The sequence below is a fragment of the Narcine bancroftii genome, chromosome 9 (genome assembly GCF_036971445.1).
Source record: "Narcine bancroftii isolate sNarBan1 chromosome 9, sNarBan1.hap1, whole genome shotgun sequence".
Taxonomy (NCBI): Eukaryota; Metazoa; Chordata; class Chondrichthyes; order Torpediniformes; family Narcinidae; genus Narcine; species Narcine bancroftii.
In genome coordinates, this window is record NC_091477.1 from 26,106,670 (window position 1) to 26,120,004 (window position 13,335).

General features: G+C 46.6%; 1 protein-coding gene and 1 long non-coding RNA gene across 6 annotated transcripts in view; one reads left to right on the plus strand and one right to left on the minus strand.

Moving 5' to 3' along the window:
- LOC138743329 (uncharacterized) overlaps window positions 1-11,227 on the minus strand; it is a 39,285-nt gene extending 28,058 nt beyond the window's left edge. For both annotated transcript variants that reach the window (XR_011344817.1, XR_011344815.1), the window contains exon 1: window positions 11,152-11,227. This is a non-coding gene — a long non-coding RNA (uncharacterized lncRNA). The remainder of the gene's footprint in view (window positions 1-11,151) is intronic.
- Window positions 11,228-11,301: 74 nt separating this feature from the next.
- LOC138743330 (polycystin-2-like protein 1) overlaps window positions 11,302-13,335 on the plus strand; it is a 56,346-nt gene continuing 54,312 nt past the window's right edge. For 2 of the 4 annotated variants that reach the window (XM_069898509.1, XM_069898510.1), the window contains exon 1: window positions 11,304-11,525. In XM_069898509.1, the coding sequence (XP_069754610.1) occupies window positions 11,462-11,525 (64 nt within the window). In that variant the 5' untranslated portion in view covers window positions 11,304-11,461. Of the gene's footprint in view, window positions 11,526-13,335 lie in introns of all 4 variants that reach the window. The other 2 variants (XM_069898512.1, XM_069898511.1) reach the window with 2 other exon arrangements.

Below are 13,335 nucleotides of genomic sequence, written 5' to 3' on the forward strand. Positions count from 1 at the left end.
TTGTTCTGCAGAGGGGATGGCGCTGATCACGCTGTCTTGGGTGGCGGCTGTCCACATGCAGAGCTGCTAGGTTTCATGGGCAGGTTAGACTGGCAGGCTTTTGCGTAATGTCCCCTTTTCCCGCATCTAGTGTATACCTCCTTCTTGGCAGGGCAGCATTTTTTCAGGTGTTTACCCTGCCCACAGAAGTAACATTTGGGGCAATCACCTGCCACACTTGCCAAGGTCAGGTTGATTTTTCTTCTCTGTCATCGCTGACAGGTCAACCTCCTCCTCCTTTGCTTTGCTTCCCCCGCTGCTGCTCCCTGATGCCCACTTCACTGGCTCAAAGTCACCCACATTGCCTCCACATCCCCGATGCTTTCCCTGCCCCCTTGATCTTTTGGCATGGGATCGTTGTTCCTGTGCCTCCCTTTGCCCCGCCAGTAATCCCGTTGCCTTCCACCCTTCTCTCCCTCTGCATGTGGGGCTCACCCTCTCTGGAGCTCTTTCCCGAGCCCATTAGCATGCGTGGTCTAGTTCTTTCGGGGTCTTGGGCAGGCGATCCAGGCGGTCCATCAACCTGCTGGGTGGGTTGCGACTCCGGCTTTTCTTCCCCTGCCTCTGAATATGTTGGGCGGGCTTCACCATCTTCCCCGCCACAAGACCACCATTCTTGATCCTCGCAGGGGACTGACGTTGAGATTTCTTTTAAGGCAATCTTTTTGTCCTTATTCCCCATTTCTGTAGTTTCTCTGTTTCTTTCAATATTCTCTTTAGGTTTTAAAGTTTGTTGGCTGTTTTTCCTCAACTCCCTCTGTTTTTCCTGGAGCTCCGGTTTTTCCCTCCTACTCCTTCCTCAGCATCATATGACACCTCTTTGATAACCTTCTTCAGCATCCACAACTCCACCAATCTTTGTGTTATCTTCAATAAGAACGTTTTTATAAGGAATTCAAATGAAATTGGCATCTCTGAAATTTGAATATGATACTTGTTGGCATACTGAGTATAAAAATCGGGAAGTTCTGCTATGCTTGGAATATTGTGTGCAGTTCTTGTTGCCTTCTTACAGGAAGATGTAGATGCTTTGGATAGGATTCAGAAGTTGCTCAACAGGATATTGCCTGGATTTAAGAGCATTAGCTACAAGGAGAGTTTGGACAAACTTGGTCAGAGGTTGACGGAGACTTGATAGTTTATACTATTATGAGATGCAGAGTAGATTGGCAATTTTTTTTCTCTCAGGGGTGAAGTGTCAAATATTCAGTGCACAGCTTTAAGGTGAAAAGGGGTCGGCAAGTATTTATACGTGGAGTGGTAGATGCCTGGGTTGTGCAAATGGAAGTAGGTACGATTGTATTATTTAAGTGGCATTTAGGCAGGCACATGAGTTTGGGGAATAGAGGGATATGGATCACGTACAGCCAGATAGGATTAGTTTAACTTGACATCATGGTCAGCAGAGACAATGTGGGCCTCAGGGCCCATTCCTGTGCTGCAGCATTCTATGGTTTATATCTAGAATTGGAAAAGGATTCATCTTGTTCTGTGTCAAAGGAATATAGGCAAGTGGACGTATCAATTAAGGCTTTTTCAGGTGCATTCTACGCTAAGAATGCGCCTGAAGAAGCAGAAGCGGCCCTTTAAATTGCCGTTCAGGTGGCAGCGTGTAAAGCGCAACGCTGGCCACCTGAAGGACACAGCTGCACAGGATGTAGCTCTGAGCACACTCGGCTCCTGCCCAGTGTCAGCTGTGATCAGCAGTCTGACCCTTTAACATTCGCTTTCAGCCAGCTGATGTCAGGTGGCTGGGGGAGCCACTGAGCTCAGCTGATTATCCCTCTCGGAGGAGGGTTACTTAGCTCGCCTCAAGAGCGCCTCCTGCACATTCAGGTGGCCTCAAAACAGCCGCATATTGCCTAAACATGCGGCTTTACATGTGGGGCAATTGGCCACCTGATAGTGCCTTTAGATTCTAACTTCAGTATTCTATAACTCCTCAGATCAAATAAGCAGCAAAAGCTTTGCTATTACGATATACTGGTAAATGCTATGGGTTTGGCTGGATAAATTACCAAATCAGTTTTAGTTTCAACAATTTTGATTTTTTGAACTTGCACTCAATCACTGAAAGTTCACAAGCACTATTTAGTTCAATTAAAGGAATTGCCAAGTGGGAAAGATGCAAATTTCTAACAATTGATATTCTTTTGATTAATCTACTACCAGATGTATTTTCTAGTGTTTGGTTTATTTTTGAAAATATTTATTAAATCTGGAGAAGCGGTGGCACAGCATATTTGGGCAGTCTAGTCCACAGCGGCATTATGTATAGCCTTATCCGTATTTTTGTGTGCTTGGGCATCCACCTGGTGTACCAAAATTTTCCTCTGCGTTGCCTGATCCCAAAATGCCAGTGTTCATTTCCCAGGGGCTGTGGGGGGAGGGGGGGGGGGGGAAGGTAGGCCTCCATGAATTTCCCACTCCATCTTTTGCCATCCACATTGCTATAACTTTGGCCATTGCCCAAGAGTTGGTATACATGTGGGCTGGTCCAATGGTGTCCCATAGGGTAAGCACTACTGCTGCCAGCTCAGCAAGTTGACTGGACCCATCCACCCCTTCTTTTGTTACAATTTTCCCCAAGGCGGGATAAAGTGCCACCACTTTCCAATATTGCTTACTTTCTTTCCAGGGACTGGAGCCGTCTGTGAACCAGGCATGCAATTTTTGCTCAGGGTCAAGGGAGTCGAAAGGTTGATCCAGGACACAGGGGAGGGTCGAATTTCTGGGTATATCTGGGGCTGGGTCTTGGGCCTGTTGGAATGACAGGACCTGCTCATGGAGGCGGTTGATCCCTTCTGGACCAGGTTCTGCTTGAGCAGTGATATACCACTTCCATTTTACAGCCCGCTTTGTGGGTGGAATCGGGAGACTTGACCCATCACATTATAAGCAGGTGGGGGTAAAGGACAACAGGGTCAGTGTCTGTTTGATGCTCAGTGGCACCAGATAGCAGGTGAGCAGCTAGCACTCAAAAGGGTTGTAGTGGGTGACGGCTTCAGGCAGAGATCTAGTCCAGAAATCGATCAGGACTATGCCTTTGGATCTTCTGCCAGAGGCTCCATTCGGTGACCATCTCACTGATTGAGACCTATAATTCAAAAGGGACACCTGCCTGGCAGAGGGCAAGAGACAGTGCTTGTTCAACAGCTTGCTTTGTTGTTTCAAAAGCAGACTGTTGTTCCAGTCCCCTTAAGAATGTGGTCTTCTTTCAGGAGACCCTATAGAGTGGTCTAAGGTGCATAGTAAGGCGTGGTAAACGCTGGCGCCAATAACCTAGAAGGCCCACAAAACTCTGGGTGTCAGTTTTGTTTGAGGGTACGGCAAAATTCAAAATCTTATTCTTGTCAGTCTCAGGAATATCTCCTTGGCCTGAGTGCCATTGTATTCCGAGGAACAGGACATTCTGGCTGGGGCCCTGCACCTTTATCAATATTAATTGTCCAGCTCCACTCCTTGAAGGAAAAGATTAACATATGAAGGGCCTCTGAGACATTGGTCTTGTAGGAGGCTATAATGAGTAGTTGACACCAAATTGCTTTGCAAATCGCTTGAGGTTAAACCATGGCAAATATTATGGCTATGAATATACCCTTGAAAGAGGCAACAGAATGTATATTGTCCCTCATCCCAAGTAAATGCAAATTGCTCTTGAGAGTTGGGATGGAATGGTATGGAGAAGGCATTAGCAATATTCACCACTGCATACCAAGAGTTATCTGGATGCCCTTCAATAACCTCCACTACAGTGACTACATCGGGCAGGGCAGCAGCAAGGTGTGGGGGGGGGGGGGGGGGCAGACTTGTTAAAGTGCCTGTAGTTTGTTTGCATCTTAAGCACTTCATTTCTTCCTTGACCAAAGACACTATCACCACCCTCCTCTACCTGGCAGAACTTATCCTCACTCTAAATAACTTCTCCTTCAACTCATCCCACTTCCTCCAAATCAAAGGAGTTGCCATGGGTGCCTACTCGGGTCCCAGCTATGCCTGCCTGTTTGTAGGTTTTGCAGAGCAATCCATGCTTCAAACCTACATAGACAAGGACCCCACCCCCACCCCCACCCCCCCCCCGAAACTCTTCCTTCGGTATAATGATGACTACATCGTGCTGCTTTGCGGACCCGTGATGAGCTTGTCAACTTCATCCACTTCACGTCCATCTTCAAGCCCAATCTCAAACTCATCTGGTCCATCTCTGATAACACTCTCCCCTTCCTGGATCTCTCGGTCTCCATTTCAGGAGACAAGCTTTCTTCTGACATATACTACAAACTCTCCATCTCACACAACTACCTGGACTACACTTCCTCACACCCTGCCCCCGCAAGGATTCCATCCCCTACTCTCAATTTCTCCATCTCCACCGCATCTCTTCCCATGATGAGGTCTTCCAGTCTAGAACTTCCGAAATATCTGCCTTCTTCCATAAACTTGGCTTCCCTTCCACCAATATCAATTCAGCCTTCACCTGCACCTCCTCCATTTCCCGCTCATCTGCCCTGGACCCCTCTGCCCCCAAACGCAATCAACATAGAATCCCCCCTCATCCTCACCTTCCACCCCACCAGCCTCCACATCATCTGCCGGAATTTCCAGCACTTACTACAGGATCCCACCACCTCCTTCTCCTCCCCTCTCGGCCTTCTGAATGGACTGCTCCCTCATGATTCCCTCGTGCGCTCATCCCTCTCCACCCATCACACCCCTGGTACCTTCCCCTGTGCCCACAGGAGGTGCAACACTTACACCCTCACCTCCTCCCTCACCACAGTCAGGGGCCCCAAAAGCCCTTTCACATGAAGCAATACTTCATTTATACGTCCAGAGGACATTTTCTGCACCCTTTGTGGCATTCTCTACATCGGAGAGACCGCAGACTGGGAGATTATTCACTCCACCCCCCCACCCCCCTGACTTCTTTGTTCTGATGCTTCCTGGCATTTTCTCATACTTTGATGAAGGGCTCAAGCCAGAAACATTGGTTATTTATCTTTGCCTTTGCTACATAAAGGACACTCTTTGACCTGCTGAGCTTCTCCAGCATTTTGTGTTTTTACTTCAACCTCGGTGTCTACAGAATTTTGTGATTTACTTTTTTTTTTGGGGGGGGGGGAAAGGAAGAACAACAACTGGTTCCCATTTAACTGCCCCGACTACGACTGTAGAATGTGTGACCCTGAATGTGAACTTGCCCTTTAAGAGATTGATCCCCAGAATATATTCATGCGGTGCTGCTATTAAGACTGTTAGGGGTCGAGGAGGTTGGTTCTTGATGGTCATGCAAAGCGTGACTTCCTTCGTAGGAAAAAGGAAACCCCCCATCTCGTCTATATACATCTTAATTCCTTTCCAATGAGCAAGGTTGCCTGAGATGATGGTGTGTTCTCCACCTATGTCGACGAGTGTCATCTACCTCTGTATGTTTCTCCTTTCCCAACATAAAGCTGCAAGTATGTGTGGCCTCAGGTCCCACAGGCAGGAAAGGGCAATGGAACAGATGCGCCAGGGCCTTTCTTATCCTTATGGGAGGGGGTTGGAGGTATGCCATCCCATGAGTGAAGTTTCCTGCCAGCAGAGATGGGACATTTCCAGTCTCAGCGGGTCTCTGTACCCGGCCTTAAGGGCAGGAGAGATTGTTTCGAGTGGGGGACGAGCAGAGGCTGTGTCAGTGTTGGCGGGAGCAGTCCACGTGCTCCAGAGTTAGGAGGGCAACCTCTTTGTCAGGCTTGATCCAAGGGTGGGTGAAGGTTTTCCCCTGGCAAGATTTCTCCCACAATGCTCATTCCATAGTGCGTAAAAATCAGGGATCAAGATCCCATCGATGTTGGGGCGGTCCACCCTGGTCCAGGTATAACTATTTACACATGAAACAAGAGGTTGGGTCTCCAACCTTCATCTGTGCCTTAAGAACACTACCCCTCTTCTCCCCAACCCCCAACGCTGCATATATTCTACCCCTTCCAGGAGGGTGATGGCATCCTGCTTGGTCCTCCCATTAGCCAGTCCCATGAGAGGTAGGACCACCTGCCTCAAATCAGGGTGCGCGGTCATGACCAAGTATCCTACCAACGCGCTGGTAACCCTGGTGTTCTCTAAAAAGTTATGATCATGGGCTCCCTCATATATGCCGTTCACCAGGGCCCACTCCCTAATGACCCTGGTGCCCTCACTGACCATGTAAATCCCACTCAATCATCACCCGATAGTGCTGTCCCAGTTCCCTTCCTGCAGTACCCTTAGGGCACAACACTCTGCTGGTCTGAAAGGCTCCTCAGGGCACTCACCTCCTGGTGAGAGACACTTATGTTGGGGACCTCCCGGTGAGAGACACTTATGTTGGGGACCTCCCGGTGAGAGACACTTATGTTGGGGACCTCCCGGTGAGAGACACTTATGTTGGGGACCTCCCGGTGAGAGACACTTATGTTGGGGACCTCCCGGTGAGAGACACTTATGTTGGGGACCTCCCGGTGAGAGATACTTATGTTGGGGACACCCTCATCCCAGTTGGAGCAGCCATGCAGCCAGATTCTCACCAAGCCACTGGCGATACTGATCTGCCAATTGAGTCAGTTCTTTGGCTGAGAAGTCCCAGGTCTCTGTAGTCTAAGAGTGATCATGGGCACATTCCCCTGAGGCCTCCTCATCCTCATCCCCCTCCCCCCTCCCCTTTATGAGGGATGGGCATGATGTCCTCATTGCAGGTTTGGGACCATGTGGTTAAGGGCCGAGCATGCAGGGGTTTGGGTGTGCCTTCATGGCATGTCCAGGACCACGTGACTACAATTCAAGCCTGCAGGTGTTCGGGTGTGTAGGGGGGAGGGCGTGTTGTGATGAGACTCAGGTTCCTCAGGCACCTCCTCCTCATCATTGTCCATCCACACATCCCCATTCTCCAGCCTTTCGTCCAGCTTGTCCCCGTGCCAGACTAGGGCTAGAATTTTGAGCAGGTCCAGATACCAGCCAGACGAGAGGGCTCTCTGTGTCTGCTACATTTTGACCAACCTACAGGTAACCCTGGTACCTCTGGCCTCGAGGTGATTGGTTCAGGTGTGGGCAACCTGGACTGCCTCCTGCAGTGTACAGCAGTGCTGCTGGCGCACCTCTCTCTCCCTATCCTTTAGTCGCACTTATACTGTATCTGACCGGTAATTCTAACCTGGCATTTCAGGAAGGACACAAACAGCCAAAAGCCTTGGGAAACCCTAACTTCTTAAGGAGGAAAACCACATGGTTCCCCATTTTCTCCCACACAGGTCTAACTGCTTGGACCAATCTACTGGTTTACCAAGGTCCGCCAGCATGCTGGCCAAACTCCCAAATCCCTCCCTCTTGTCGGTCCACTCAGGGATCCTATCCTCAGTGCCTACATTGGGTCTCTTACACCTAATCCAAAACATCCCCCCATGCCTATGTTCAGCCAAGGCCTTTGAGACCCTGCTCACAGTGCCAATTGTTATGAGTGAGGGAACAGGTTCGATGGGTCTCAAAAGCAAGGACTCTGAACACAGTCTTATAGAAAACCCACATGGGAAGATCGCAACAGGGATAAAGCATACATGCACACAACAATGAACTAGAGTACCAGTGCTGTTACATACCAACAAGGGAAAGAAACAATACGATACCTGCCACCCCTTGATTCAGTACAGGCACAGGTCTATGCTACTCAGGACACTAACTAAGACACTCTTAAACCCTTTACCAGTCCACACCTTACCAAATGATTTCTCCAGTGCCGTTCCACAGTTTTCGGCCTGGAGTGAAGCAGGGTGGTCCCTCGGAGATAACAAAGAGGAAGAGACAAGCACCATGGAACCCTTTATAGCACTAGAAGGCTGGGGAGTCCAGCTCAGATAATCTACAGAGACTCAATACCAGTAAGGTATAATTGATTACAAAGGCAAATAGCCCAAGGCCTCGTACAAGGGTATTTAAAAGGGCCAATTGTCAGGTATTCACTTATGGGTGGGGCGGAGAAAAACCTTGATTGGCAGCAGGTGTCTTCTGATCAGGTAATGGGCAGACATTACCCTCTACAATACACCAAGGAGCTAATTGTAGACTTTAGGAAGGGAAAACAAGAGGTGTACTGAGGTGGAGAAGGTGAGCAAATTCAAATTTCTGGGAGTCACTATCTTGGAGCACCTTTCCTGGACCCAACATTCTAATGTCAACGTGAAAAAAACACATCAGCACCTCTACTTCCTGAGGAATTTGCAGAGGTTCAGCATGCCATCACAAACCCTGGCGAACTTCTACAGATGTGTAGTAGAAAGTTTGCTGACCAGTTGCATTCTGCAATGGAGAGCACCAATACCTCTGAGCAGAAGCCCTATAAAAGATGGCAGACACAGCCAAGTACATCACAGGAAAACTCTCCTCACCATTGACAACATCTACATGGAACACTGTCATCGGAAAGCAGCAGCAATCATCAAGGATCCTCACCACCCAGCACATGCTATGTTCTCGCTGCTACCAACAGAAAAGAAGCATAGGTGCCACAAACCTTGCACCACCAAGTACAGGAACAGTTGCTACCCTTCCACCATCAGACTCCTCAACAACAAACTCAATCAGATATTAATTCAAGGACTTTTAATTTGCACATTATTTATTACTGTATTGTACATTTTTTTTGTGTTGTTACATCGCAGACCAGCAGCATTAGAAATTCACCTAGACAGTTTTATTTTTAAAACAATATATATTTTAATAACTACTAATAATATAACAACTTAGCTACCTTAACTCCAATTATGCATTTACAGCTCAGGTACAATTCTGGAAAGTCATTCCAAAGTTCAGTCTTAGAAATCCTGTGTTGAAACTCGGACTTTTAAACTGAAACACCGAAGTAATCATGAAGGAGCTGAGAGACGAAGTGATCAGACTGCCAAAAACTTACGAATCTTTGACAAGTGGCTTACAGAGAAATGTCCTTTCATACGAATGGTTGTCACAACTCCCCTCTTCCTTGCATAGGGAAAACAAAACGTGTGACTTCCATGATGCTTCCAAAACCCAGGCACGGGACAGTCAAAATGACCATCACAATGGTCAACCTGCTCCATTACCCACATATGGGTCAATCAAAATTACCATTACAATAGCTCCTCTGACAGGGAGAATCATCCAAATTGTCCATTTCACACAAAGTCACTCCACTTCTGTGTTTTCAGATGGCTGGTTAAATTTTTTAAGTGTCTCAATCACATGACTCATAATCGTGTGTGTGTGTGTGTGTGTGTGTGTGTGTGTGTGTGTGTGTGTGTGTGTGTGTGTGTGTGTGTGTGTCTCTCTCTCTCTCTCTCTCTCACTGTTTTTCCTGAATAAACAACTATTGTTCTTGATTCTTCTTCCAAGCGTCATTTTGTTTATAGCCAATACTTAAACGTGCCACTCCGTCTGTGAATGTAGTGAAAACTGTGAATGTTTGCAGCCTGCACCAATCCCTAAAGTGAAACAAGAGCTTGTAATAGTTTACATTTCTTTCTTTCTTTATATTTCTCTTTTTTGTATACATAACTTTCTTCTCAAGAATAGTTTAGTTACCAATAACTGGAAATTCTACCTGAACCGCAGGAAAAAAGAATCTCAGTATTGTATGCAATGTCGTGTGTGTACTCTGACAATAAATTTCAACTTTGAACTTTAAAAGAGATAAAGTATGTTAAGAGGAAGTAATTCCAGAATATTGGAGGAGCTATTACAAATTTGCAATGGTTCGTCATGGCCAGAATTAACATGTACCTAAGCAAAGGACTCAACCCACTGCAATTCGCCCATCATCTCATTCGCTCCACAGCAGACACAATATCACTGGCTCTCCACTCAGCTCTGGATCACTTCAAAAATAGCAACTCACAACTCCAGCTGCCCTTCATAGACTGCAGCTCAGCCTTTGACATCATTATTCACTCAATGTTGGTCAAGAAATTCCAAACCCTGGGCCTCTGCACCCCACTCTGCAACTGAATCCTTGACTTCCTTATTGGAATACCACAGCCAGTATGGATCGTAAAAACATCTCCTCCTGACTGACTATCAACACAGACGCACCTCAAGGATGCATACTTGGCCCACTGCTCTACTCACTATATACCCATGACTGTGTGGCCAGGCGAAATCACAAAGCTATCTACAAATTTGCTGATAACACCACAGTTGTCAGCAGAATCACAGACAGCAATGAGAAAGCATACAGGAGGGAGATCATTCTGCTCGTTGAGTGGTGTCACGCCAATAATCTTGCACTCAATGTTAATAAAGCCAAGGAGATGATTGTGGACTTCAGGAGGAAGTCCTTATCAAGGGCTCAGTCGTGGAGAGGGTCAATAACTTCAAATTTTTGGGTGTCAGCATCTCTGATGATCAGTTCTGGAGCCTCCATGTTGATGCAATCACAAAGAAGGCTCTCCAACAGTTATATTCTGTGAGATGTTTGAGGAAATACGGTATGTCACAGAAGACTCTCGAAAACTTCTACAGGTGTACTGTGGAGCATCCTGGCTGGTTGCATCACTGTCTGATATGGAGGTACCAATGCTCAATGTGACATCATGGGCACCAGACTTCACTTCATTGAGGACACCTACAAGAAGCCTCTTATCTTCAAGGACCCCCACCACCACCCAGGCCATGCCCTCTTCACTCTGCTTCTATCAGGGAAAAGGTACAGAAGTCTAAAGAAGGCACAAGGGTATCAGATTCCAGAACAATCAATGAACCAAGGCACTCCTTGACTGAAATTTTCATGCACTATTGTTATTTATTGGTGGAAGATGGTTTATATGAATGTTTGCACTGTAATACTACAGCCAAACAACAGATTTTGTGACTTGTTCATGACAATAAATTCCGATTCTGATGTTATATACCTGCCAACAGCACCCACTACTCACCCCTCCCCTCCTTCCTAAAAATATTTTTCCTCCTTAAGGATATTCCTGCCGAACCTCCAACTGTGGTCAAGTGGAAGATCCCTTAAGGGGAAAATTATTCCTTAAAGTACATTGTTGTTAACCTGCCCTTCATTGTCTAGTAGTTAGTGAAATAATTCTACAAATCTGTGATGCTCATACACTGGGACATTCTCACCTTCAGCCGTTCAACACGGAGCTTGATGAGCACGGGCAGTTTGCAGCAGTTTCGCCCGCCGGGTGCGCGCTGCCTCTGCGGGCGCGGCGCCGTGGCTTCAGACCACGCGCTGCCTCCGCGGGCGGGCGCGCGCGCGCGCCGGCCAGCCAGCCAATCGGGTTTAAAACGAGCGACCGCGACAAAAGTCGTTTAACTTCAATGAACCCTACTACCCTCGTCCCTCAAAATAACGGACGCATCAAACTCGACCGGTTCACGACATCAAAGTGATCATTAATATTGCAGCATTTAAGACAACTGAGCTGAGATAATGTTGTTAAAAGGAGCAATCAAGTTATTGGGCAAAAACATCCCAAGAAAAAGGGCTAGAAGAGGTGGGAGTCTGTCTTCTGGTAAACTATATTAAATCGAACGAAAGGCTGTAATTGTAGTAAAAGCACCGAAATGCTGGAGAAACTTTCACAGATTTCTCGACAACATTTCGAGCCTGTGCCCTTCTTCAAGGAATAACTCTTTTTAAATAGGAAATTTCAGAATAGAGGCAGTGCTGGCTGGGGGAGGTCCAACAAGAGGTATTAATGGGTTATGGTAGGGGGAGAGGTGAGATTGATTGTGAAAGGAGACAGGGAAAAGGGAGAGGCATCTGAAGGAAGTCTGGGGGGCAGAGGTGGGAGGTGGAGGGTCAGGGGAAGTGAGGGTGGAAGGGGGAATGGGGGCAAGTTGGGTGGGGGTGGAGAGGGTGCTCAAGGTCAATATTGATGCCATCTGGTGGGAGCGTGCCCAGTCAGAAGATGAGGTGTTCACCATTTTGTGGGTGGTCTCAATCTGGCAATGCATGAGACCATGGACAGGCATCTCAGCAAGGGAATGGGATGGGGAACTGAAATGGGTCCCACTGGGAGGTCCATGCTATTGCAGTGGACAGAACCAAGATGCTCAATGCAGCGATCTCCCAGACTGTGTCCAGTCTCTCCGATGTAGACCAGACCAGACCACATTAATTCACATACTGTAGATCGATGACTTTGCCTCCAGTCCTCAAATCTTTCCTGGATGCATTTCCTCTCATACTTCTGTGCAGATATTGATTTTTTTTTTTGGTTGAACCACAAGGGCTTTGATCAGGCTGAACTAAACAGTCACCACCCATCTTCCAAATGGGGTTTTCCACAAGCTTGCCAGGTTGTCCTGTTCCAGTCCCAGCTGCTGCTGCTGTCTGTAAAACTGCAGAACTGAATTCTCTCTCCCTCTCTCTCTCAGAGAGAAGGCCTGTTTTACTCTCTCTGCAAAACCACATGACCCTCTTAGAACAGCAAGTTCCATTCCAGGCAGCCTGTGGCTCTGATGAGTTCTTTCATCTGTTGCCTTTTCGTAAATAACAATCCATTAGTGAAGTCCCTTAGGCACTCTCTAAAGCTTTTGCAAGGGCTCTTGATGCCAGCCTGTCTAGCATGAGTGGAGCTCCAACATTTTTAAATAAGAACTGTTTTAAAGTGTTTGTATGTAACGTACATTAAAAAAAACCTGCCTCAATCTATCTCCCAAAAGCATATCTATAATCTGTCACACTCTTAATATACATATAGAAACCCTTAGGATTTTCCTTCACATTGTTTGCCAAAGCAATCTCATGTCCTCTATTATCCATCCTGATTTCTTTCGTGAGCTTTTTCTTACATTTTTTATTCTCAAGTACCTCATTTCCTCCGTGTTGCCTATACCTGCTATACACCTCTCCCTTCCTCCAAATCAGATCCCCAATATCCCTCAAAAACTAAGGTTCCCTATCCTATGCCCATTAATTTTGCCTTTAATCCTGATAGAAACAGACAAACTCTGTACTCTCAAAATTTCACCTTTGAAAGTCTTCTACTTACACAGCACATCCTTGCCAGAAAACAACTTATCCCAATCCATGCTTTCTAGATCCTTTCTCATTTCCTCAAAATTAGCCTTTCTCCAATTTATAATCTCATACCAAGGCCCAGACCAATCTTTTTCCATAATTAATTTGAAATTAATGGCATTTTATTTTGCCATACAGATCTTGATATCAATTTTTCAAGAACTTTAAATGCTATCATAGGAATTCCTACCGGCAAAGATTGGAATAAAAAAAAGTAGTCTGGGCAAAAGATTCATTTGGACAGTTTCAATTCTACCAATTAATAATGGGAGAATCTC